Consider the following 27948-nt stretch of genomic DNA (forward strand, 5'->3'; position numbering starts at 1 on the left):
GTGGGATGGGGAGATTTCTGTACACACTGAACCTTAGCACTAGCTTGTTGGGCTTAGGTTGACCAGATATCCTGTTTTTATAGGGACAGTCCTAGTTTTTGGGACTTTCTTATATAGGTGCCTATAACCCTCCATCCCCTGTCCTGTTTTTTCCACAGTTGCTATCTGGTCACCCTAGTTGAGCTTAAAAAAAAAAAAAAAAGTAGTAGCTGAAAACTGCTGACCCTACTCTAGTCCCACTCCCCTCTTTACTGTTTCACCTTCCTCCTCCCTGCCCAATTTATTTTTGCTGCAATCAGAGCAAAGATTATGGCTGTAAGTATTAGAAACTGTGCACTTAAATACAATTGAAACAGCAGTGAAATGGTCATTTCGCAAAGCAAAAACCAGTATTTCTTGCTTTGGGCTTGATATTGCTATGTGCCCCATATTTCGTCAACCATTTGTCTACAATGCTCCTTCACTGTTTAAAATAGTCTCTCAAGTTGTTTAATTCAAAGCTCAGTTGCTTTTATCATTAGTCAGACAAAGTGAGTGAGGTAATATCTTTTATTGGTAGTGGCACCCTACTACAGCTTAGTGGAGAACTTCTGTCCCACCAGAGTTTAATATAAATGTTAAAAGGCATCACCTTCGCCTTACAAAGGGGAATATTAGGAGCCAAGAATATGTATGACCTGCAAGGGGGTGGGGGGGGGCGGAGGGAGGAGGGTAAGATACAGCCTGCAGAAGTCAAATGCATATGGCTACCTTAAGACTGCAGCTACTTGTCCCCCAGGTTTAAAGGATCAGGTATCAGAAGAGCATTCTCAGAAGGATGCCTGGAAGAGGGTGAAACCAGACAGGAGTGATCAGTAGCTTCTAGAGATAGGGTTGAACTCCCCACCTTCTGGAGGGCTAGGGATCTAGGTGTAGGACATCTAGGCTGTCAGTCTGGTGGTCTGCAGTGTGCCCTGTTGTTAGTGTTTCTGTAACCCAGATGTTTTCAGACAAGCTGCTTGCTGTAGTTAACTGTTCACTATTCCGTTATGTGACAATGGCACAATGCCTGGTTTCATTTGTTTTGCAATGCTTTTGAAAGTGTCCTTTACTCATAAACAATTTTGGAGGACAAGAGCATGGGGGTAATGACTGCTGATGCATTTACTGTAGCATGCAAAAAAGATTAGCTGCTCCACTCTGTTGCTACCTAAAGTAAAATCAAAATACTATCACAACCAAACAAATGTGGACAGTTACATTTGGTATTAGGAGTTATTTGAACAATGCTTTATTTTTGGCAAAGAATAGGGTTACAGTTTTTTCATAATACCCCTTTTTAAACAGGCAAATAATTTAGAAAATAAATAAATCAAACTATACCATATTGCAAATTTGACTACATGTGCATAGTACACCACAAGAAATTTCAAACAAAGAAACAAAGTAGCCAAAGGAAAAAATTACAAGTCGTCATCTTCATTTCTCTACTCTTTCCAGTGGGTGGGGTGTAGGGTTTTTGTTTTTTTTTTTTACACAAAGTGCAGTTCTGTCAGTACAGCGCCTGTGGTTGGTGGTGAAGGCTGAGGCTTAATCCCAGAAAGTGAACTCTTGCTTTGTAAAATAGTGACCGATCTGTGTTCATGTTGTGACAGTCTGGGGGGTTAGAATAGTTCAAATCCTGTATAAAACGTGCATTAGCAAGGGGGAAAATGATTCCCCCCCCGCCTGAGTTTTAATTTAGAATCCCCTCCTAAGGAGGAAAAATAAAAGCAATAATGCAGTTTGTTCATAAGAATATATTTTCTTAATGCAGGAGACTATATTCCTTAGTTTAACATGCCTAGGGCCCCTTCTCGGCTGGGCTTATATATTATTTAAAGCACACCAACATAGAAATGTTCTACTTGATATACACTCACCTTAGTGACCTCAAATATTATAACCTCTTTCTGGATCTATTATCTAGTCATTTTCTAAATCACCATCATGCCTGCTTCATAAAAAATTAGTTTTGTATTTACCATTACCACTAATGTGCATTTCTGTAATTGTAGTCCTGGGAAAAAGCTTGAAATATGTACACATTAATTAGTATCATTATAACAAATAATGGGAGCAATGTTGCTGCAGTGATCACTGGACTACCCATCCCTTGAGTGCTGAAGTCACATTATTCCAGCTCCCCTCAATCCCTGGCTCCTGGGGGTGGAGCTATGAAATCATTTTGTCAGTTCTGCAGGATAGGAGAAGAGAGGACTAGAAATAATGATTTCTGTCTGTTCTTTTCTAAACCTCATTCTCCCCAGGGAAAAATGAGTTTATGTTTGAGTTTTGATTTAACTAGGTTTAAAGCATTTAGAAAGTCAGCAAGACTTTCCATAGCCTTTAGCGATCAGTGTAAAGGAAATGCCATTTCTGCTTAGCACCTGTCTAAATGGATTAGCTGTGTGTTGAGAAATGTTACACATTAGCAAATGTGTCAGTACCTTCAGGGTCTTAAAGCTCATTGCATCAGGGCTAAGGCAGCAGCCAGAATGCCGCTGTAACGTTTCCATCCTAGAAATCTGCCAAGTTGCTACTTGGAGTCCTGGCCTCACAATTACATGGCAGTTCTCTTTTGACCAAGCAGCTACATTCAGGAGGGAAGTTCTGCAGTCCTTGCTTAATAAAACTCAGCCCACCCTCATGGGGTTGTATTACCTGCTAGACTCCACAAGAGGGAAGCTGTAGAGGCTGCTTTAAAGAAGAAAGACTGTTTGCCAATAAGCAGTTTTTTAAAGACAGGCAACTCTCTTAGGCCTGGTCTACACTATGCGTTTAAACCAATTTTAGCAGCGTTAAACCGATTTAACACCGCACCCATCCACACTACGAGGCCCTTTATATCGATATAAAGGGCTCTTTACATCGGTTTCTGTACTCCTCCCTGACGAGAAGTAGAGCTAAAATCGATATTACCATATCGGATCAGGGTTAGTGTGGCTGCAAATTGACGGTATTGGCCTCCGGGCGGTATCCCACAGTGTACCACTGTGACGGCTCTGGACAGCAGTCTGAACTCGGATGCACTGGCCAAGTGTACAGGAAAATCCCCACGAACTTTTGAATTTCATTTCCTGTTTGGCCAGCATGGAGCTGTGTTCAGCACAGGTAGCAATGCAGTCTCCTGAGAATCTAAAAAGAGCTCCAGCATGGACCGCACAGGAGGTACTGGATCTGATCACTATATGGGGAGAGGATTCAGTGCTAACAGAACTCCGTTCCAAAAGACAAAATGAAAAAATATTTGAAAAAATTTCCAAGGCCATGATGGCCAAAGGTCACACCAGGGACTCAGTGCAGTGCAGAGTGAAAGTTAAGGAGCTCAGACAAGCCTACCAGAAAACCAAAGCAGCAAATGGAAGGTCCGGGTCAGGGCCAAAAACATGCCGCTTCTACGCTGAGCTGCATGCAATTTTAGGGGGCTGTGCCACCACTACCCCACTCCTGTCTGTGGATTTCGAGGTGGAGGTTGTAATCTCAACCATGGCTGAAGATTCTGCGGAGGGGGAAGATGAGGAGGAGGAGGAAGAGGACGACGACCTTGCAGCGAGCACACAGCACTCCATTAGCCCCAACAGCCAGGAGCTTTTTGTGACTCCGACAGAATTGCTCTCCCAAGCCACTATCCCAGACAGTGAAGCCATGGAAGTGACCTCTGGTGAGTGTACCTTTGTAAATATAAAACATGGTTTAAAAGCAAGTGTTTTTTAATAATTGATTTACCATGAGGACTTGGGATGCATTCGCGGCCAGTAAAGTTACTGGAAAAGTTTAACATGTCTGGGGATGGAGCGGACGTGTAAGAACGCGTGGGGGAAGGCTTCGTGCACCCGCCCACTCCACCCCAGTGGACAGTCCAACCAAAAGGCTGTCATTATATTGAAATGTATTTAATGGCCTTTTCCTTCCCTCCTATGCTCCTCCCAAACCACACCAGGGATACCTTGTCAGTTCTCTGCCTCTTTTTATAATTATCGTTTAAAAATCATGTATTCATTATTAAAAAGTAGAGACTTTATTTCCTTAAGCAAGCTGTAATCGAAGGGGGAGGGTGGGTTGCTTACAGGGAAGGAGTCATTAAAGGAGTGGGATTCATGAAGGAGAAACAAACACAGCAGTCACACCGTACCCTAGCCTGGGATGAAACTCGTTTTCAAAGCTTCTCTGATGCGCACCGCTTCCTGGTGTGCTCTTCTAATCGCCCTGGTGTCTGGCTGCGCGTAATCAGTGGCCAGGTGATTTGCCTCAGCCTCCCACCCCACCATAAAGCTCTCCCCCTTACTCTCACAGAGATTGTGGAGCACACAGCAAGCAGCAATAACAAAGAGGACATTGGTTTGGCTGAGGTTTGAGCAAGTCAGTAATGTGCACCAGCGTGCCTTTAAACGGCCAAATGCACATTCTACCACCATTCTGCACTTACTCAGCCTGTAGTTAAACAGCTCCTGACCACTGTCCAGGCTGCCTGTGTATGGCTTCATGAGCCATGGCATCAAGGTGTAGGGTGGGTCCCCCAGGATAACTATAGGCATTTCAGCATCCCCAACTGTTATTCTCTGGTCTGGGAAGTAATTCCCTTGCTGCAGCAGTTTAAACAGAGCAGTGCTTCTGAAGACACGAGCGTCATGAACCCTTCCTGGCCATCTCATGTGGATGTTGGTGAAACATCCCTTGTGATCCACCAGTGCTTGCAGCACCACTGAAAAGTACCCCTTGCGATTTATGTACTGGGTGCCCTGGTGCTCCGGTGCCAAGATAGGGATATGGGTTCGATCTATCGCTCCCCCACAGTTAGGGAATCCCATTGCAGCAAAGCCATCCAGTATGACCTGCATGTTTCCCAGAGTCACAACCTTTTGTAGCAGCAGCTTAATGATTGCTTTGGCTACTTGCATCACAGCAGCCCCCACAGTAGATTTTCCCACTCCAAATTGATTCCTGACTGACTGGTAGCTGTCTGGCATTGCAAGCTTCCAGAGGGCTATTGCCACTTGCTTCTCCACTGTGAGGGCTGCTCTCGTCTTGGTATTCTGGCATTTCAGGGCAGGGGAAAGCAAGTCACAAAGTTCCATGAAAGTGCCCTTACGCATGCGAAAGTTTCACAGCCACTGAGAATTGTCCCACACCTGCAACACTATGTGGTCCCACCAGTCTGTGCTTGTTTCCTGGGCCCAAAATCACCGTTCAATGGCTAGAACCTGCCCCATTACCAAAGAGCAGGGGCCTGTGGTTTGAGATAATTCTGTGTCCATGTCCTCATCGCTCTCGTCGCTGCGCTGCCGTAGCCGCCGCCGCCTCCTCGCCTAGCTTTGCAGGTCCTGGTTCAGCATAGACTGCACAAGAATGCATGAGGTGTTTACAATGTCCACTATTGCGGTATTGATCTGAGCAGGGTCCATGCTTGCTGTGCTATGGCGTTTGCACAGTTCACCCAAGAAAAAAGGCGCAAAATGGTTGTCTACTGCTTTCACGAAGGGAGGGGTGAGGCTGTACCCAGAACCACCCGCGACAGTGATTTTTGCCCCATCAGGCACTGGGCTCTCAACCCAGAATTCCAAGGCGCAGGGGAGACTGCGGGAACTATGGGATAGCTACGGGATAGCTGCCCACAGTGCAACGCTCCAGAAATCGACGCTAGCCTCGGACCATGGACGCACACCGTCGAATTAATGTGCTTAGTGTGGCCGCGTGCACTTGACTTTATACAATCTGTTTTATAAAACCGGTTTATGTAAAATCGGAATAATCCCGTAGTGTACACGTACCCTTAATTACCAAGTCACTTTCCACAGAGTTCAATGATGCTGAAGTTTAGCAGGAGGACCAGCCACTGATCAGACAGCCTCCTCCCTTGGCTCTAAATGTTTGGTGCTAGGAAGGGGCACTTCAGTGATCCTAACAGCTGTAGCTTTTCTAGAAGGTTTGTGACGCTCATTGCTGTTGGGGGAGTGAGGAGCACATCACACAAGTGTGCATGTGCAGTCAACATTTTCACACACTGCAGTACCAGTAAGTAACTTCTTTGTAATTAACACAAAGGATATCATTCCAGATCTTTTGGGCAAAATTCACATTAACTAGTGAGTGTATTGTACTTAGGGTGCAATTTGTAACACATTAATCAAGTAATGCAGATTGAATAGTTGACAGCTAAGCAACTGTCTCTCCTGCTCAAATACATATAGTAACAATGTTTCCAATCTTTTTACATTAAGATAAAGCCCACTGAAGATATTACAGTTAAAATTGACTAACTTGTAAAGGAACCGTTTCTGTTCAGACTTACAAAATACTTTAAAAAAAAAAAATCCTAAATGCCCAGAAATCCTCAACTATGCACAGGAAACTTTACCGGCACTCGTGATGCTCCTTCATAATGGAACTAAAGGTGTTCTGGTGTAAACTTGTCTTCACTCTCTTTTCCCTTTGTCTTCGGTTGCAAAACCAAACTCTCACAACTTCCTTCTCAAGGTTAAGCCCCTCAGCCATCCTCATAATCTCTTGAGAAGAAGGCTTACTTTGTTCCCCAAAGTTTCTCTCTAGAGCTTCTTTAGCAGCAATGCTGGAAGAAGGGATACATAAAAATGCCCCTTTTATTGACTTTGGACATACTCAGGTCATGGCTGCTATTTTAGACTAAGCTGCAATGATATGAACATTAAAAATATTGCACTAAGAAAGGCAAGAAACTGCTTTGCTCTCAGTAAAAACCTGAGTTTAAAGGGTATTATGGTTCCATGCTGCCATGAGCTGCAAAAATCTGATAGCAGTGTGGATTGAAGGTAAAGATACTACTAATAATGACTTTATTATTATTATTAGGGGTAACCCATTAAAGGTAGTTCATGCAAGTTATATAGCACATGGCAGGCAACCTATCCAAAGAACCATCACGCTCTCCCCAAAAGTCAGTTTTAGCCTACTATTTGCATTGCAGTAGAACCCAAAAATGTGCTGTGGCTGAGTTGGTACATCATAAAAATTAAGTGCTATTTTCCTCCCACATTCAGACAGTGAGGCTGAATATAGGTGAAATCTGGCTTCTTTTTTTTGTGTGCTGTTTATGCTCCCAAAAGAATAAGTGCCTGAAATGTGCTTTTAAAAAAGCAATTAGGATGAGAAGCTTGATCTTGTCACACCTAGTTTTAGCATTAGCTGTATTTTTTTTTTGTCCACAAGAGGTCACTGTACACTTGATTCTAGATATGAAGCGTGTTTATTTCTGTTAGGTTCAAGCCACTTCAGAAATTCTAGTACTGGTGAATAACGTTGCATGTAACTTTAGAGTGCCCTTAGTGTAATTTAATTAGTAATACATTTTCTTTTTAATGTTGGGCTATTGATGCTAGCTAGCTGAAAATAAAATATAATTTCTCATATCCATATTATGGATAGTTTGATCAGGTCATACAAAGCTCCTGCACTGGAGTAGGCTAACTCACTCACTCACTGCTTTTCATCTCCAGCTTCTAGTTCATCCTTAAGAAACCTACCTAACAATTCTCCCTATCTTCAATGAGAGTGAAGTTCAGATAAGGTACTCTTCCAGCTCATTCTTAAAGAGGTTCCTAGACTGGGCTCCCATGCTCCCCAAGGGATCAGGGAACATTTTCTTATTGTGTCCACAGAGTGCCCCTTGTACTGTATGTATACAAAACTAATCATTTATAGTTTGTAAGGAACCACTTAGTTTTACTGGCTTGCAAATCACAGATGTTTCATGGATGCCAGCATAGCACTGATGCATCAGGAGTGATAGCTAAGCAGCAGCGTGCCATGAAGAATTGGAGATGACATGTGTCCTGTGAAGAGGGGTCTCATATTGGGACTATGACCTCTTCAGTAATTAGAAAAAGGGTCTTTGACTACAAACACTAAACACCATGGCTCTCTGAAGATTATTCCCCCCAACATAGAAATCTAGAGTCATGCTGGTTTTAACAAAATGTAGTGCAAAGCTCTTTGCAATGACACTGGGATTGTATATGTGCTAATACAGGCATTGGGACAGATCTGTGCACTGGAGCCATTCCTGGGTGGTGTTATCATAGTTTGGAACAACCCAGCAGAGAGGTTTCATCATGGTTTAGCTAACAATTGGTTCAAAATACATAATTTTATTAATGTTGTATTATCCCATCTGGTTTTGCTTATTTATTTATGTATGTAAATACTTTTGTTAATGGGCTCTGCTTCCAGAGGCAGAGGGAACTGAACTCCATAGATGCTGGCTGGTGAGTCTTGCCCACATGCTCAGGGTTTAGCTGATAACCATATTTGGGGTCGGGAAGGAATTTTCCTCCAGGGCGGATTGGCAGGGGCCCTGGAGGTTTTTCGCCTTCCTCTGCAGCGTGGGGCATGGGTCGCTTGCTGGTGGATTCTCTGCAGTTTGAGGTCTTCAAACCAGTTTTGAGGATTTCAATAACTCAGTCCTGGATTAGGGGTTGTATAAAAGTGGATGGGTAGGGTTCTGTGGCCTGCCTTGTGCAGGAGGTCAGACTAGATGATCATATTGGTCCCTTCTGACCTATGAGTCTATGAGATGTGGGCCACCAAAGGTGCAAAAACAGTGAAAGCCAGCTCCAAGGGACATTGTCCCCATATTCTACCCTATACCACACGCCTCATACAGGGAACACACACTACACCCTCGATATCCACCAAGCGCTTGCCTTTTATCTGTACCGCACTTGGGCCTTCTGAGCTTCATCCTGCCTCTTCCTTACCATTGCAGAATGCTGCTGGGACCACACCCTCTCTTCACAACCCCTCTCTCCCTGGATCTCCCTTTCTATATCGGACTGCTATGCTCTCTCTCACGTTGTCTCCTCCCCCTGCCCCCATCAAGGGTCATAGCCTACTCCATGTGTGCCTAAACCATCACGTCGGCCTTCCATACAGATGTTCCATGGCAGGACATTTTGTTGGGAGACCACTTGGTCCTCTGTCCACACTTTTACTGCCCCCTATGCCCTCGCCCCTGTTGCAGTGGTGGATAAAGCAGTTGACTGAGCTGTCCTGCAGCCTGTAACTTCTGGTGAGCCCTCATGCCCACCTCTGCAGTGAGTACTGCTCACTACTTTCCCACATTTGGAATCCACATACAGACCATCACTTGAAGAAAAGATTGTTTCTTGTAACTGGAGGTTCCTTAAGATATGTGGTCCCCATTTGGATTCCAATATCCACCTTCCACTCCAGACTCCGTTGCTTACTGGTGCAAGGGAACTGAAGCAGTGTCAATCCTCACAGCCTCTTAAAGCCTCGGACGTGCCACGCAGTTGATGCACAATGCATGTGCGGGTCAATAGACACATTTATGAACAGTTCTGGTGCACAGTGTGCATGAGCACCCACATTTGGAATCCAGATAGGGACCACACATCTCAAAGAACCTCCAGTTACAGTAAATAACGTCTTCTGCCAACAGGAGCTCTAGTCAAATCCCACTTTCAGCAGAAGCAGCCCTGGAATGCACTTCAAAACTCTATGACAAACACCTATTGGAATATGACCTATAGTCTAAACACATTTTCAGTGATTAGTGTATATAGAAATTCTATAATGTATTATTTCAGTGTTATGTTCAATGCAAATTTATAGTGTGTGTGTATGTATGTGTATATATATATATATATACACACACACACACACACACACACACACACACACACACACACACACAATTCTTTGTTGAATTCTGTGGAAATGTTATTTAATGACATTTTTGGCATCTTTTGAATGCTTAAATAGCAGCATCTAGTGACTTTTCAGGGTTTCTCGGACAACTTCCTGCTGTGTGAAGTTGGCAACCCTGCACTCCCCTCCCTTCTTTCTTTACAGCCTGTGAAAGCCATTCTGCAGAAGCTCCACAGGATCCAGATCCCTGGCTGAGGGAGGGGAAGATGCTTTTTGCAGCAAGCTTTTCCCCAGACCCACCAGGACTAACCACCACAAGTTATAGCAGAAGTAGTGCAATTGCTCCTGTATCATCAAACCTCCCACAAAGGAAGTTCAGAGGCTGTATAAGCAGCCAGTAGGGTACAGAAGCTTATTACTGAGTTGGACATCTAAAGGATGGGATTACCAGGGATCATAAATGGGTACATTTTTTTACAAACAAAAAATGTGTGTGTAGGGGGGGTTGTTGGAAAAAAATTAAAAGGCTGAAAGTTTTGGTGCAGCTCCTTAGTTGGTTGATAAATGGTATGAAATTTTTTGTGAAAATTTTCACATAAAATTTGTCTGTTTTTCAAATTTTGATTTATTTTTTCAACCAGCTCTAGATAGGGCTTCTAAGGAAAAGTATAACTTAGATTTCAAACCTAATAAGGATCTGAAAGAAAAAGGACTTCCAATACATACTTTTCTGAAGTATTGTATTACCTTATGGTGGTTCTGCGCTTTCTTTTCCGCTCATTCACGCCAACTTTTTCGTTGTATAAAGCTATATTAAAAAAGGGGGAGTTACCTTCCATACAAGATTAAAACAAATACAAAAATTTCTAGAAACCATTGTTACCGGTCATGTTTTAATACCAGGAATGCATGCCAGATATGGTTGCTGAATGGTCTGCTTTGAAACAGTGGGACATCTGGTGGCTGAATAAGCAGCCAAGAGTCCTGTGGCACCTTATAGACTAACAGACATATTGGAGCATGAGCTTTCATGGGTGAATACCCACTTTGCCGGATGGTGGCTGAATGTTGGAATTGCACTCTTCAGGAGTAAGTCAAGCAGGGGTTCTCAGACTTTTTTGTACTGGTTACCCCTTTCACACAGCAAGCCTCTGAGTGCGACCCCTCCGATACATTAAAAACACTTTTTTATATACAGCGCGCAACCCCCCATGTAATAACCTCATGACCCCCTGAGGGGTCCCAACCCCCAGTTTGAGAACCCCTGAAGTAAAGGTTTATGTTATGAACAGCACTAAAGGAACCTATTTATGTTGGTTCAAAGCCGATTCATTTTTTGAGTCTGTCAGAATCAGTCTGTACATTAAAATATTTCCTGTCCAACCCCAGGTAATGTTTCCCAGGGCTGGATCTTGTTGCAAACGCATAGGCCTGGTTTGGGTTTGATCAGAGGTGATTGTTTTGATTTGTTGTTGGTGTTTTGTTTGGTTTTTTTGCAGTTTTGTGCCAATGGGTTTAATGGTCAAAGTGAGAAATGTTGACGTAATTTGTTCCAAGAGATGCAGTTCATTTTCAGAATGCACTGGAGAAATACCAAGTCTATTAGCCTGGATATCCACACACAGGCAAAAGAATTTATACCCGTTATGAACATGTTCCAAGCAGCCATGCTGGTTCATGAATGCAGGCGGAGCTCACACATGTGCTGATTTTGGGTGCATCTGAGATTGCATCATTGGCTTCCTCAACCATGGGATATTGTTCTGGGAAGGATTGCTGGGAAGAGATGGGGTCCACCTGACCAAGAAAGGCCAGAGTATCTTCACGTACTGATTAACCAACCTAGTGAGGACTTTATACTAGATTTGAAGGGCCATTGACTAATGCCCACAAGTTAAACAGAAAAAAGCTAGATGTTGTGCAGGATATGGAAAATTACAATAGGCTCACAGGAGCAACAAGAGGGAAATTAGTGGGGGAATCTGCTCAACATATTAAATGCCTATAAACAAATGGAAAGAGTATGGGGAATAAAACAGGAAAAACTGAAAGTGTTAGTACATAAGCTAAATGATGACAATTGGTATCACAGAGATTGGTGGGCTAAATCTCATGACTGCAATATTAGGTATAGGGGGTATAGCTTGTTCAGGAAGGACAGTCAGTGAAAAAGGAAGTGCTTTGTGTTGTACATCAGGAATATATACCCATTTATCTGAAGTTCAGAAGTAGGTGAGAGGCTGACTATTTGAAAGTTTCTGGGAAAGATAAAAGGAATAAAATAAAGATGACATGATGATATGGAATCTACTACAGACCATCAAATCAAGAAGAGGAGGTGGAGGATGCTTTTCTAGAACAAATAACAGCAGGCAAAAGGGGCAGCTGCCCCGGGGCCCAGCGATTTAAAAGGCCCTGGGGCTTTTGGCGGCAGCGGCCTCCACGGCTACCACAGCAGCAGCCGGAGCTACGGGCCCTTTTAATCGCCACCAGAGCCCCAGGTGGTGCAGGCCGGGCAGTGCTGAAAGGCTGGCTGGGGGAGGCTGACCCCCAGCCTTTCCTCTTCCACCCAAGGCCCTGCCCCATCATTTGTGGTTTGGAGAAGGAAAAACAGGAGTTAACCAAACAGATAAAAATGTATGAGTTAAATAACAATGGTAAAAACTATCATAACAATGGAAGTATCATCTTACTTACACATCATTTCTCTTTTCTTAATGATCAGTAAAGTCATTCTAACAGTGATAAAACATACATGATCCAATCTAGTGTGCACTAGATCCTCTTTCAGTGGCACTCCAGAACATATTGCATGCCTCTGAAAGGAGAAGCTTTGATTGTGAGATTAGAAAGGATCAGCCATCTTGGGGCCCGGATGAGAAATTCTGTCAAAGCCGAGTTGGATCCTCAATAGGAAGGAGTCAGCTATACTGTATATAAAAGAGCCACATGCTCACCTGTTTTGGTCTTTGGATCTGGACCTGCTTTCTTCTAACCCCCAGCATACCATCTGCTGACATGCAGAACCTCAGCTACACGGTAGCTCACATGGTTGATTAACGCCAAAGACCACACGCTGCCAGGGGCTCTCCTCATCCTGAGCCAGTTATGTGCTGGGCAGGGCTTCCAATGTAATTTACAATAGCTAACCTATTCTAAATCATGTCCTAAATCATGCCTCTGCCACAGAATTCCAGGGGCTTGTCCAGCAGCTGGGGTTTTGCAGGACATAGGGAAGGGAATCCTTCAATGGCAAAGAGCAGATGTCAACATGCCATGATAGCCCCCACCCTACTACTGTTATAGGGGGCATGTTTTTTGGCTAGTCACATTCCTTTTCCCATTGCCAACATCCCTTACACCTGTAGTAGGGAGCAACATTGGTGCTCTGCCATTGGAAGATCTCCTTATACCAGTGATTCTTCCACAGCTACTGTCTTTTGGACTAGAATTCAATGATAGTGCATCAAAAAACAGCTGCCTTGCACCTCAAGATCTGGGCTAGTTTGCATGAATGAGCTTCAGGGAAACAAGGGATGTATAAGAGAGTCACATCTCTCTAATTTGTGTCGGCCACACGTTTCTGGCAGGTTTGCATCCCTCTACCCACGACACAGGCATTGGTCCTACTGAATTTAATGCATGTACTGATCCTACAATATTTATATTCAACTTCTCCATCTGAATAAACAAAAAGCGGGACCAGTGGAAGTTATACACTACTAGCCATTTTATACATTAAAGAGCTTCTTATAAGGGTAAGACTAAATTCTAGGGATATTAAATATCTACCTCCTATTTGTTCTGCTTCTTCCAGCCACTTGGATAATATCAATTTCAGTTTGCAGGCATTCTTGAAGCTTAGCTGCAAATTTTCAAATCGGCAAATAGTTGTTTGACTGAACTCAGAGCCATGCACAGCCGCCAGGGCTTCTCCAACGTTTGTTTGTGTATAGCCTGTCAAAAAGCAATAAAGGGAAAAAAAAAACTTGAGTAACCTAACCTAGCTTATTTACATTAAGACACATTCTGCCTTGGTCACTGCCCCCAAAACACACTTTTGGTAAGATGCCTTAAGCATTTTCTTTGACTGTTTTTGATCTGACATCAGTCTTACTCTGCTGTAACTCTCTTGACTCCAGTGGAATTCACGAGTGTAAACAGGTGAGATGAGTATCCGTCCCCATGTCTATCATGAGACATATGCAATTTGACCAGTATGATAATACAGGCAGGAAGCAAGAGCAAATGTTCATGCAGTAATTCTGCACACAGAATTACAAGTTTCTTTTAATGTTATAAATCTGATTTAAACCCAGAAAAGAAGAACAATTCAGAGTTAAGACTTAAAAATCTAAGAATATACTCTGATTTTTACTCACACCATTGTAACTTCTGTGACTGCTGCTTCTCACAGTAATCATTATTGTCCTGTTAAATCTCATTTACGCTCAGTTTGTTGTGTCCACCTGCTGATTCTCCTCATATACTTGGATTCTCCTTATGGGGGAGAGTCTGTCTTTTCATTAAAAGCAGCAAAGAATCCTATGGCACCTTATAGACTAACAGACGTTTTGGAGCATGAGCTTTCGTGGGTGAATACCATACATGCATCTGACGAAGTGGGTATTCACCCACGAAAGCTCATGCTCCAATACGTCTGTTAGTCTATAAGGTGCCACAGGATTCTTTGCTGCTTTTACAGATCCAGAGTAACACGGCTACCCCTCTGATACTTGTCTTTTCATTATGTATCTGTACAGTGCCTAGGACAATGGGGCCCTGATCTGTGAGCAGAGGCTCTAGGTACTACCATTATGCAAAGAAGAATGTAAACAACAAAATAAAACACAATTTCCAGTTCCATTTCCTGGGTTGGTCCTTTCTCTCTCAGGCCTGGGCCACACTTCAAAAATTCTATTGACCCAGCTATGTTGCTCAGGGCTTGAGAAAAATGTCATTCAGTAAGTGCCGTAGAGGTCAGCCTAGTCCCCACTGTAGACACAGCTAAATCTTCTTCTACCTCCTTCCCATAACAGGCATAATCCTCAAGGTGCTGAGTGTCTTTCCCTCCTATTGATGTTAGAAGGTAGTCAGGGTGCAAAGTGCCTCACAGTATCAAAACCTCTGTCTGTATTAACGTTAACATTTTGCCCTAGCAGGGCACTGTCCATTTCAATTTAGGCTGTTGGTACATCCCATTTTTATTAACGGCACTAAGACCAATCCTGCAGTCTCTATTCAGTCACATCTGTTTAAGTCAATGGAGTTTTGAGTGTGCAAGAATTCAGGATCATACCACTGTAAATAATTACTACTGAAGTACTCTTGGGCATAGGTAATCTTGCCCTTTCTATGACTGACAGTTAAATAATCACGATATACAGCAAAACAGCACAGGTCATAAACACTGTTTCAGACAGCATACCCTTGCTCTAGCCTTCATTTCTGTACTGTAAATGGATGGTAATAACCCTGTAGCTGTAGAGATAATACAGATGACTGTTACAGCCATATAAATTACATGCTTTTATAGAGCTGTGTTTTACAGTGGAGTCATGCCATATTCTGTAATGATACAATCTGTTGTTATGGTAGATAATGTAAAAATGACAACTCTTAATTCACAAAGTAAATTTAGTATCCATGAAGGGGCTGGATTTGCAGTGTTTGACACACACAACATCGTTTTTTTTAGTGCAGCACAGACAGGACCAAGCTTCCTCAGTGCCCCCACCAGTGAGCTTCCATCTTGTCATGGAGGGAAATCTATAGGGGTGATAGGGATAATGCAGCACCAGTGCCCATTTAATTTTTGTACAGTACAGAGGCTGCCAGTGAGTGTGACATGATCATCTATTCACCAGAAACCAAGCTGAGATCATCCACACATTTCACATCATCCCCAAGTAGTTCTCAGATGGTAACAAATTGGTCACCACAATAATCAGCAGTGGTTAAAATAAATCTAAAACTGGAGGGAATACATGAATCTGAGAGAAGTCCAGGTTCCCAAAGAGCGAAACAGAAGTGCATGTATGTGTGAGAGATAGGGCATGGAGCTGCCCCACCATCTTCTCCCTCCACCCCACCCCCACACATCACACACTATGGCGTTCCAGGAAGAGAGAAGGAACTGGCAGAGCCACTCTGTGCCCCCAGGTTTCCAGCTAAGGAAGGGGAAGCAGCTGGCAAGCCAGCCTGTATTTCCCAGAAGAGGCAAGTGAGTTTGAGGCAGGAGGCTCCCTCCTTTTCCTTCTCTGCCTCCCAAAGAAGGGGAGGGAACTATCAGGGGGTCAGGTGTGAAGAATCAGGCACATGCTGATAGGAGTCTCTCAGACTGAACAATTATTCTCCTCCTGGCAAGTGCTGAGGATACTCCACTTACTGACAAAAGGGCTTGGAGAAAGCCGCCATTTCCTCCGAGACTCTGAATTCAGATTTTTCTGCTTGAAACATGATCATTTCACTGGCCATCAAAGAGGCAGGAGAAGGAAGACCTCAGTTCCCCCAAGAAGCAGGGGCCTCTCCCTCAAAATAGGGTGACCAGGTGTCTGATTTTCAACTGGACCACCCAGTCAAAAAAGGACTCTGGTGTCTCCAGTCAGCACTGCCAACTGGACCGTAAAAAGTTAGGTCAGTGATGTTGCGGAGCTAAGGCAGCTTAGTCCCTATCTGTCCTGGTTCTGCGCTGTGCCCTGGAAGCTGCCAGCAGGTCCAGCTTCTAGGTGGAGGGGCCATGGGGCCATGCACTGCTCTCACGCCGAGTATCAGCTCTGCACTCCCACTGGCTGGGAACTGTGGCCAATGGGAGCTGCAGGGGCAGTGCCTACACTTGGCGTGCCTCTGCCTAAGAGCTGGACCTGCTGGCTATTTCTGGGGCATTCATAGCATGTAGTCAGGACAGGCAGGAAGCCTGCCTTAGCCCCCCCGCTGCACCACTGACCAGAAGCCACTTGATTAAGCCCATGTCCCGACCCTGAGCCCCACTCCTCAAACCTGGACCCTCCTCCTTCACCTCAACTCCCAACCCAGAGACCCCTTCCACACCTGAACCCCTCTGCCCCACTTCTCATCCTGGAGTCCCCTCCTGCACCCCAACACCCTGCCCCAGCCTGGATCATCCTTCCACACCCTGAACCTCTCATTTTTGGCACTACCCTGGAGGCCACACCCCTAGTTAAAGCCCTTACCCCCTCCTGCACCCCAACCCCCTGCCCTCGCCCAGTGAAAGTGAGTGAAAGTGGGGGAGAGTGAGCCACTGAGGGAGGGGGAAATGTATGAGTAGGGGGCATGGCCTCGGGGAAGGGGTCAGGCTCAGGTGTTTGGTTTTGTGCGATTAGAAAGTTGGCAACCCTAGTTTAACTGTGTTCTCCCATGCTTTTTCCAAGGCCTTATCTACACGCAGTTACACTGATTTAACTAAGGCCTGCGTACACACAACATTTGTACTGATTTAACTAAATCTGTTTAGAAATTCTTGTAGTTAAGGCTGTATCTATGCTACAGAAACTATGCTGACATAGCGCCATAGTGTAGATGCATTGTACGCTAGAACGAGTTTTTCTGCCAATGCAGTAACACCTCCCCAAACAAAGTTATGCTCCCAAAAGCCCTCTTTCATAAGCACAGCTGTATCTACACTAGGGGGTTGTTGGCACACTATATTGCTCAAGGGTGTGGTTTTTTTCACATCCCTAACTAAGATCGCTCTGCCAATACAGGTTTTAAGTGTAGATCAAGCCCTATTCACTGTAACCCCCTTCAATTAAGAATGAAGTATCAATTTTGTTTGTCAGCATGGAATTGATTTCAGCTACTGATATAAGCCGAGTTTAAATCCACTTCAGTGTCACACAGGGATTTTGCCTCAGTTTAAATAAATCTGTTTTAAAACCAATTTGAGTTAAACAAGTACAACTGTGTGTGTAAACAAGGCTTTACTTTAATTCCTGTATACTGGTGAGGGGTCACCCTGTATGTATCAATTGGATATTTAAAGGAAAAAACTTGGAGTACAATTTTAAAGAAAGGGTTGAAGACTAGAGCTGGATGGAAATTTTCCATCTAAAATGAAAATGGCTTTTTGACTAAATGGAAATGTATTGCTACAACAGCTGCTTTCTTTCTTAAAAATGGTTTTTATAAGAAAAATAAAATGTATTTTTTACTATTTTGGGCAACCAACTTGGTGAAAATGGATAAAATTTCACTTTCATCAATTTTTCACAGGATAAAAATCATTTCCTGTTCAACTCAATTGAAATCACTTTAAAATGTATCATTTTGAATCTAAATCATACCTTAAATCAGCCTTACAACTTGTACAACTGCCTTAGTGAATAATTTTTGACTGGCAAAGTATCATTAGGTTTTTCACTATCATAGTAACAAGTAGATTTTGTATCTGGTTTGGCAAATTTTCATGACAATTCTGAAAGGCTGAATTAAATGCAATTTTACAGTATGATTTGTGTAATAGATCACACTTTCCCCTATAATACAGCTAGTCCAGGTAATAATAATTTGCTCTCAGAGGCAGACAGAAGTAGTAGATACTGCCAGGGCCGCCCAGAGGATTCAGGGGGCCTGGGGCAAATCGGGGGAGCTGCGGCACTTGTACTCACCCAGCGGTGGTCCGGGTCTTCGGCAGCATTTCGGTGGTTGGGGGACCGTCAGTCGCTCCACGTCTTCAGCAGCACTGAAGGGCCCCCCGCCGTCAAAATGCCACCGAAGACCCAGACCACTGCCGGGCCAGGGCTGGCAGGGCCCCTGCGGGGCCTGGGGTAAATTGCCCCACTTGCCCCTCCCCACCCCGGGCAGCCCTGGATACTGCAGAAAGTTTTAAAACCACTTACTATTCTTGCAAAAAGTTGCAGAAAGCTTGAGGTAATTATTTCTAAACAAGTATTCCAGGTATGGAGAAAGCTTGATAAATGTGAGGCAGGTTTTAAATTATAAAGCATATCATATGGACTAGAATATAAAACATACGGAAATAATTGAGCTTTCATTTGGATCTTCGGACTATAATTGGCTGGTAGAAAGCACATACCTAGCTTAATTCTCCTCAGTTTGAACTCATTGGCAAACTTTTCCAGTTCTCTGATTTCAGGGGAATCCATGTCTATTGGCTCTTCAACAGACTTGGTTTTTCGGCGGAAATCCTGCTTGAAGTCAGTGGCTGCGGGATCATCTCCAAGGATAGACGGGTGCATGGGAGTGAAGCCATGCCCCAGAGCACAGGAACTGGCATTCAGTGCATGTTCAGGGAATTTATAAAGGCAAGGGGTCAGGCCACCTGCGTGAAGCCAAAACACACAATTTGATATAATCATTCTCCAGCATTGCGTAATAAATCTTTGTGCCAACTACCAACTGTTAAGCTTTGTAATATTACATTCTATAGAAAGGAAGGACTAGCCAGTGGTTAGGGCATCAGCCTGGCACAGAGGAGACCAAGGCTCAATTCCCTGAACTGTCACGCTTTGCCTCAGCACCTTATCTGTGAAATGTGAATAATAATACTATGTGCTATGAAGTGTTCAAATACTATGAGAAGGAGGGCCATATAAGTACGTTAGATAGGGACAGGTACTCAACCGGTGCAAATTAGCATCATTTTCATTGAAGTAAATGGACCTATGTCAGTTTACACCAGCTGAGGATCTGGCCCATAGTCTGTGTTTGCTTTCTGGTACCAACAATACTACTTTATAAACTACATGTGATATGCAGATTTGGTAGTATATGCAACCAATTTTAATGGGACATTTCCTTGAGTAAAGAGTACTGGATGAAGCCCAATGAGTGATATGATCACCACTTTATAATTTTAGAGATGAAAGTAATTGCACAAGAATGAACTACTTTATGGTAAATTTTCTTCATTATTGGACTACACAGTTCCATTTAATCAAGATCAGGTGCCCTTTGTGCTGGGCACTGAACAAACAGAGAGACTCACTGACCTGAATAGACAAAATCTGATATCTTCCACTGCTGCTTGCATTGTTGTTGCAGCGGTGTCAGTCCCAGAATTTTAGAGAGACAATGTAGGTGAGGTAACATCTTTTATTGAACAAAAAAAGTGGGTTTGATAAAAGATATCACTCACCTTGCCTCTCTGAAGTGATATGGCAGACAAAGCACGGGAGAAAAGAAAAATTCTTACCCTCATTTTAGAGCTGGGGAATCAAGAGAGTAATTGACTTGCCCACTCAGGCAGTCTGTAGTATAGTCTGGAAGTGAACCCACATCTCCAGCCCAGCATCTAAACCACAAGACCATCCATCCTTTCTCCTCCTTCTCTTTTGTTCTTTTCTCTTGTTCACTGCCTAGATTACATCCTCCAGAGAGTTGGGGATACAATGGAGGTTCTAACCTTAGTGATATATTAAGTCGCATGCAGTATGACTGTGAAAAGGGGGAGGGAGTTGTTAAATGTCTGAAGGGAAAAAGACTAAACAAGAGAAGGACTTGCCTTGCAGAGTGCTGACTCCATTCACCACATTGGGATGGGGCATGCTGCAGGTCTGTAAAATGCGACTCTGGGAGAGACTTGCTGATAACATCTCTGGGGTTGCAGGCTTGATGCCTAAAAGGAAGTGGAAAAAAGGAGAGACTGCAGCAACATGGAATTCTTTTGGTGTAGAAATAGGTTGATATTTCTGAATAGAAACTCTCCTCATCTAATGATTCTTCTTCGGTGGGCTTCCCATAGAGATCTGAGCAAGAATTTCTGTGCCAGAGACACAAGAGGAGACAGAGAAGCAGCAGCATTTGGCCATGTGAAGAAAGAAAGAGTCTTACTTGCTGTCCCAGAAAAGTCTAGATAAGGAAACATTCACCTATGCTGATTGATTTTTACATTTCCCCTCCTCCTCATTGAAATAAAATGCTGTGTTTGATTTTTGATTAGTTTTGAGCCATGGTTATTTCCTGGCAAGTCTCTTCCCCTGGCATCATTACATTATTTTGCTGGTTGAACTTGACTTGAACACCTTTATATTGAACAAGTTCTCTTCTCTCTTCATTGTGGTATCTTGAGAACTGCACAGGATGCTAAAACATCTTTACAAGTTGCATCATAAACTCTATTGATCCTCTGTGTGAAAACAGTTCATATTGTTGCATGAGATGTGGAAAAGCATAAATTGAATTAAGTGATTTTTCTTTGGCCTCCACACACAGTTCCTTCCACTCTGAAGGACTGACATTCCTACATGTCAGCTACAGTGTCTCTGTGAAAAGAAACCATCCCTGATGTGTTTACTCTGGTTGAAAGAAAGTTGTTATTACTCAACATAAGTACCTATTTCAAAGCTTGGCAGCCTGTTATTAATCATAAAGCCTGCAGTAGTCTGTGCAAGACTAATGCTTTTATACCTACTAAACCATGTCAGGCACTGGACATTTCCCTTGATGTTTCATAACAAGGTATAGTGGTATCACACATACAGAAACCCCACTATCACATAACAATGTGATTTTCATTGAGAGTATAAGGGACAATCCTGATCACCTATAGCTATCAGCTGCTAAGGTATGACCTCAAACTTTTTGTTTTGTATCACTAGATACTGGGAGGGAAGAACAACATGGGGGTAGGCAGAATCCAGAATATGTCTTTTTCATTCCCTACCTGTTCCAAGTCATCTTAGAAACATAGAATATCAGGGCTGGGAGGGACCTCAGGAGGTCATCTGGTCCAACCCCCTGCTCAAAGCAAGGCCAATCCCCAGACAGATTTTTGCCCCAGATCCCTAAGTGGCCCCCCTCAAGGATTGAACTCACAACCCTAGGATTAGCAAGCTAATACTCAAACCACTGAGCTATCCAGTTTTGGAGAACAGAGTGGGGACTCTGGATTGAGAAACAGAATGTGCACCAGCCAAAATCTGAGTCACAATTAACTGGATGTTTGATATCTTGTCACAAGTTTTATGAGCACCAAAAATGGAACTACATTTATTTTTGTTTCTTTAATTGATCTCACCCTGGGTGGATGATTCTGAAGCAGCTCTGTCCTGTGCTGAATTCAATAAAAATTCCATAATCTGTCATAATTTTTATTATTTGTACTGCATAGGGCCCCGAGGCCCCAACTGAGATTGGGGCCCCAGTGCACTGTACACACATACAGTAATGGCAGAAGACAGTCCCTGCCCCAAAAGAGCTTCCAATCTAAGTGCACAAGACAGACAATAGGTGAGAGAAAGGAAGCATTATCCCAGGTCACAGACAGGGAAGTGAGGCAGAGAAAGTAAGTGATTTGCTCAGGATCCCTAGATAGAGGCTGTGAGAGAGGATGAAACTGAACCCAGTTCTCTGGAGTCCCAGTCCAGTGCCTTAACCATAAGGCCATCCTTCCTCTCATTAACCTCCATTTCCTCAGCCCCTCTGAAGGAAAATTCCCCTCAAATAATTATGCCAATAACTAACCTGTTAGAGTGAATCTCTCTTACCTGCCATCACCCCATAGGTAGACTGTTGGTTTCCATAATGACAGGAAGGGACTGAATAATGAAGACCTGTAGATGCGTTTCCCAAAGTTGCCATGGAGAAGTGCACGTGGGAACATTTAGGAGTATGGACCAAAGACAAAACAGACGGGACTGGTAAGAAAATGTATGAGGATTCAAGATACATCCTTTCAGTCCAGAGGTAGAGAATATCTTTGTACTTTGTTTTTGCCTGTATGCTAACCATTCTACCTACACTGCTTTTTAACTCTCAAGGTAATTCTGTAGGAAACAGCCTACAGTAGGTGCTCATGCCTCAGCAGAAAACAGACTAGCTCACTTTTAGCCAAGAGCAATGATTTATCTCACCAGATCTTAATTTATTATCTCAAGTGTAATAATTTAGGCTTCCTGACAAACTCTCCTCTTTACATGTGTATGGAGATCAGGCCCGAAATATTGTTCCGTCTATTTTTACTGTAATCTTTTCTAAGTTCTTGAAAAGCCCATCAGCCCCTAAAATGAAAACCCTAAAAGAAGCATATATAACCAAGAGGACAAATTTCTATGTAGGCTAAAGCCTACATTTGCGCATGCAGTGATTTGGGGCAGTCACCTGAAGACACCTTAAAAGGACCTGATTTTTAGAAGTGCTGAGCACCCACCCTCTGAAAACCAGGGCCCTTTAAAGTGTCTCCAGATGATCATTCAAAAGTACAGACATGCAAAACTTCAAAAATTTAGGCCTAACGACATTTTGCAATAGCAGCAGCAATAGAGCCACAAGCATGTTGTCTAAATAGTTTGCGCAGGAGTCCGGCAGGCAGCAGGATGGCTGGCAGAAGTTTGAAGAAGAGAACAAGGAAATAGATTCCGTTGTCTGCTTGGCTACACTATTATGTATCAGGCATCTCAGGAAATCAGGTAAGGGTTTAAGAAGCAGCATTAATAAAATTATTGGCCATCTAGGGCAGCATTTCACACTGACAAAATATTCTGTAAAGTTTTCTGAATCCCCAAATGTTGTGCTATTGCTGGTCAATTCTGTGAATAAAAATCTTAATAATTTTGGCTGACTCTAATGAAGAGATTGAAGGTCAGATCTCTGCTCCGTAATGTCTAGTGTCAGTATCCCAAAAATCTATCATGCATTTCTGCATGCATGCAAGCAAAACAGGAAGTCTGGTTTTTGAAGATGTTGTACATTAAAGATATGTGGAGATGTGCTAAATCACACAGAATGAGAATATACTGTCTCCCTCTAATGGTTGACACATGAAAGAACTTTATGAGTCTGCTGTGGCTTCCAAATAATAGATTTAGCCCTCTCCCATAAACAATAGAAAGGCCGTGCTTTTGACCTTTTCAGAAATTCACCTTGCTTCAAAATGGCCCCAGCAACACTGAATCTACATCTGGGCTCGTTCAGGAACTTATGACAATTCAAACTGGGTAGCCCTAATTGTAATTTCAATATTGGTTAGTGGGATGGCAATTCAGTGGGCTGAGTTAATTGAGTTTGTGGTATTTGTTCACGTCTTGTTGGACATGCGTCCACATCACAGAAAACCTAGTCACAAATCGGCTCCTGTGTTGGCAGCCACAGTAGAGAAATCAAGGAAAGGTAGACATGAGAACTGAACTTAGGGTGACCAGATGTTCTGATTTTATAGGGATAGGCCCGATTTTGGGGTCTTTTTCTTACATAGGCTTCTATTAACCCCCACCCCCATTCCGATTTTTCACACTTGCTGTCTGGTCACCCTAACTGCATGACTTGGTTACTATTCGTGGCTAATCCTTCTACATCAAAGCTGAAGCATGTTGCAAAAACAGTCTGGAGAAATGTGCACTGCTTTCACCCTTGCTCTGGGACTAAAAGGAAAAATAGACACAAACAAGTGGATATTTTTAAAGTACTGGATTGTATATGAATTATCTCTAAGACTACAGAACTATGTTGGTTTCTTTGATTCTTCTGAATTGTATAAATGCACAGAAGGATTTCTGCAGTATAGCAAAAATGCTAACAATGATCTATGAAATTTTAATAGTTTACAACATTGTTATTATCATGATAATCAAAGTTCAGATATTTAGAACTACACTAATATAGTTTACATACACGTTTTGCACTAGTATTACAATGTTAGCTGAGGGAGGAGGTGGCGTGATTTTTACCATCAATATAGTTATACCAGTACAGCAGCTACTGTTGACACAATTATACTGGTATAAGGGGACCTTAGACAGGTATTGCTTATTCTCCTTTCCATATGGGAATAAACTATACTGGTAAAGCACATTCATACCAGCATAACTGCATCCACACTAGGGACTACTATACTGCTTTAACTATACCAGTATAGATAAAGCTGTACCACTTTTGTGCTTAGACAAAGTCTTATTTTGAATTATTTGTTTGCTGTTGAATTTTGCCAATCTGCAGTTTCCTAATCCACACATCCCATGATTTTCAGACATAAAAGACTGACATTTCCAACTTCCTGGCAATATTTTAGTAGCAGATGCTGGAGTGAAGTCTTAATTGCTAAGATATTTTTTAAAATAAAATCTATTCCAGAACATCTCTCTAATAATATATATAGCATACAGATAACATAGACTTGTCTAAAGTTTATGATACAGTATCTTTGCTTTTGTGTGTGTGTGTTCAGTTACTTGCCGATTAGCAAAATTAATTCATATGCAATGAAGCTACAAGGCCCATATGCATTGTGAGGGATTTTGTCATTTAAAACAAATAATTAAAAAATGATTCAGTGTAAAAATCCATATACATTTCTTTTTTGCACAAGTTCTTTATACAGACTCACCATAGCACTGTGTATTACAGTTCTTGCCATCTGTATTAAAAACTTAAAATCTTCCCCTAATACTAATAAATGTTCTATTATTGCTTTCTTTATTCTATGCAGTGTTGTAGCTGTGTTGGGTCCAGGATATTAGAGAGACCAGGTGGGTGAGGTATTTATCTTTTATTGGATCAATTTATGTTGGTGAAAGAGACAACCTTTCAAGTTATAAAGAGTTGTTCTTCATTTCCCCCTTTCCTGAACCTGAAGAGTTCTGTGTAGCTCAAAACTTGTCTCTTTCACCAAAAGAAGTTGGTCCACTAAAAGAAATTTCCTCACCCACTTTGTCTTTCTTTGTTCTAGGACTGTATACTGCCATTCTTGCTATGGGTAGTAATACAATAAAATAAGAAATGCAGAATCACATTCTATTAGGCAAAATTTCCATTTACTTCAGTGGGATTTGTGCCTTAGGAGGGACTGCAGACTTGGGCCTATGATTATTAAACACTAAAGCATAGACTTAGTAAAAGGCTTCGTTGATATTTTCTTTACTTTGGAGCATGTCAGAAAAGAAACAATTCAGAAAGTGCTACCATAAAATGGATATAGAAATTTGTCCTCTTTTCTATAATTTAAGTTGTCCTATGTTTTTCTAACAAGCACTATGAAACATTTTGAGCCCCCTATTTAATATGCAATCATGTTGTCATCAATACTGTCAATTTTCTGTGGAGTGTGCTGTACGTAGGTGGTTCATTTTTCTTCCAGTTGAAAGATGTTACTTCCAGTATGCTTAACAAGAGATCATCGTTTTACTGAAGACATCAAGTAAAATTCTCCCCTCCACGCAACTCAGTTTGGGTCATTGAGTTAGCTGAGATTAATATTCAAGTTTTCTCTGTTTCTGAACTTTTATTTTCATTCATTCGAAAGAACAGAAATGCCAATGAGATAAAACTCCAGTTCTGTATATTTTCAGGTAGCAAGCACATTTTATGTCTCTTAGGAAACATTTGATTTTTATTCAGTTTTAACATATAGTTAAAGTTAATCATACTAAAATTCCTAGTCAGATAAAGGTGCCAACTTCAAAAACACAGAAGGATGGGTCCGATGCATTTAAGTAACTGCGGCACTTATGAAAATCTCACCCAAATCCTAGTGTCTTTACTCAGTATTTATTATATTTAATAAAATGTTAATTTTCCCATTAATGGGGTGTTTTCCCCAGCTAATGCCATTAGCATCTGTCTCATTTTAAGTATATCACCCATTTGAAATCATATATGTATATATTTATAAACTGCAGTTTCATAGGCAAAATATAATTTGGTTTATTTCAGAAGACGTTTGTCACTGAAGACTACTTTGCATTACAAAAGTTTGATAGTATTTGTAGCCAGTACATCACTGTGCTGGTAAAATACCTCAACCTAATCCTATAACAATTTTAGAGATAGCTACAAACTTGGCTAAAATGAAAAAACATTTTAGTCACACTAGATGTATTCATTTTTACATAGCCTTGTGAAAACTTTCCTGCTTTAAGATAGTCCCTAGTCACTGCAGAGCTGATATGAAATAGCTGTTCCTGTGTTTCCCTATCTCTATGTTAAGTTTGGCAACATTTACAGAAAGAGGGTAAAGCATTTAAAAAGAAAGTTAACAAGAGCGTAATTGTTCTAGTAAAAAAGTACCTGTAGATACGACATTGGTAGCATGGTTGGAGACGGGCAAGCATTCTGCAGCGCTATGATGCATTATCAGAGGCAGAGTGGGAGAAGAGTCAGAATTCAAGGGGACGAAGGTGTCTGCTGAAGTAAATGCTTGGCAACTCATTCCCACAAAAGGAGAAAAGACAAAGAAACACCTTCCCCTATTTTCTAACAAAATATATCCTTATTGATTAACAGCAGTCAAACTCTATTCCAGTTGTCTTAACTTGCATATATACATAAACAAGGGCTCCAGAGCCTAGGGAGGTCGTGTGCAGGTATTTATACCACTAGGAAATCCCTTTATCCATGTTAATGTTCTTTTCCCAGCAGTATTGCTATATCAGCCTAGAGCCTCCTTCCTTCTCACCCAAACATAATAGATGCCCAATTAATGGGGGGAGAAGAGGGAAACCAGAGACGTGATTTGACAGATACTTTAAATCAGGCCTTTTGTGAAAGAACAGTAATCAGGGGGGGAAAAAAAGGTGTCTCCAAAGTTTGTAGAGGTGAGGCAGGAACGGTTAATACTGAATAGCTTTCCATAGCTAACACCTGCTTCAAAAATCTCACTCAGGAATTGTTTTGATGGCTACTTGGCAGAGAAATCAAATGAAAAAGTCTATGAAAGAATGTATAGAAAAATTAATCTAAATTAATCTAATGCCAAGAATTTGCATGAATGTCAGCTGACTCATCACATTTGCTTAAATCAGTGCTATCCATCATAGAATGAATATATCTAGCAAAGAGGCTCTGAACTTTACATAAGTAAGCATAAACTGCTAAATGTTTATCTAAGCTAATTTATGTATGCTCTTGAAAAGCTATGTACACAATATTTTAAGATTCTGAAAGAAAACAACAAATACTAGAAATTTAAGCACTCATACATTCATTATTATTGTTACTATTTATTTGTACTATCATAGCGCCTATAAGCCGTAGTCAAGGACCTGGACCCCGTTGCACTAGGCTCTGTACAAACACAGAACAAAAAGATGACCCTTGCCCCAACTATTGCCTTTGCAATCTAAGTGTTTCATTAGCATGAAATTGCAATTTTTCTGGGATGGTCTGCTGAACTCCCTGGGGGACTTACTACTCAGGAGTAGTAAGTCCCCCAGGGAGTTCAGCAGACCATCCCAGAAAAAGTGTGGGTAAAATCCTTATACTATACCACACAATCCTATATTCTGTAATTTTTTATAGAAAACACACTGAAATCAAGGCAGCTATGTACAGTGCCCTAATCCAATAGTACAGGGCTCAGAGATGCATCAAAAT

General features: G+C 42.1%; 1 protein-coding gene across 1 annotated transcript; it reads right to left on the reverse strand.

The window, feature by feature from the left end:
• Positions 1–163: 163 nt before the first annotated feature.
• Positions 164–26785, reverse strand: POU1F1 (POU class 1 homeobox 1). The gene is made up of 7 exons (XM_030580505.1): positions 26644–26785; positions 22131–22280; positions 18719–18964; positions 13456–13620; positions 10411–10471; positions 5786–6586; positions 164–2772 (listed from the first exon to the last, which is right to left on the reverse strand). The coding sequence occupies exons 1-6, from the start codon at positions 26783–26785 to the stop codon at positions 6373–6375; spliced, it is 978 nt and encodes a 325-aa protein (XP_030436365.1). The 3' UTR covers positions 164–2772; positions 5786–6372.
• Positions 26786–27948: the final 1163 nt, after the last annotated feature.

Source organism: Gopherus evgoodei, chromosome 1, assembly GCF_007399415.2.
Source record: "Gopherus evgoodei ecotype Sinaloan lineage chromosome 1, rGopEvg1_v1.p, whole genome shotgun sequence".
Lineage (NCBI taxonomy): Eukaryota > Metazoa > Chordata > Testudines > Testudinidae > Gopherus > Gopherus evgoodei.

Bases quoted from the DNA above. Each gene is read 5' to 3' on its own strand.
- POU1F1 (XM_030580505.1), bottom strand. From the start codon at position 26,785: ATGAGTTGCCAAGCATTTACTTCAGCAGACACCTTCGTCCCCTTGAAT. The intron at 22,281-26,643 runs GTACTTTTTTAC...TTTTCTTACCAG, and splicing joins TACCAATGTCGTATCTACAG to TCCCGTCTGTTTTGTCTTTG. The intron at 13,621-18,718 runs GTATGTGCTTTC...GCTTTTTGACAG, and splicing joins ACTGAGGAGAATTAAGCTAG to GCTATACACAAACAAACGTT.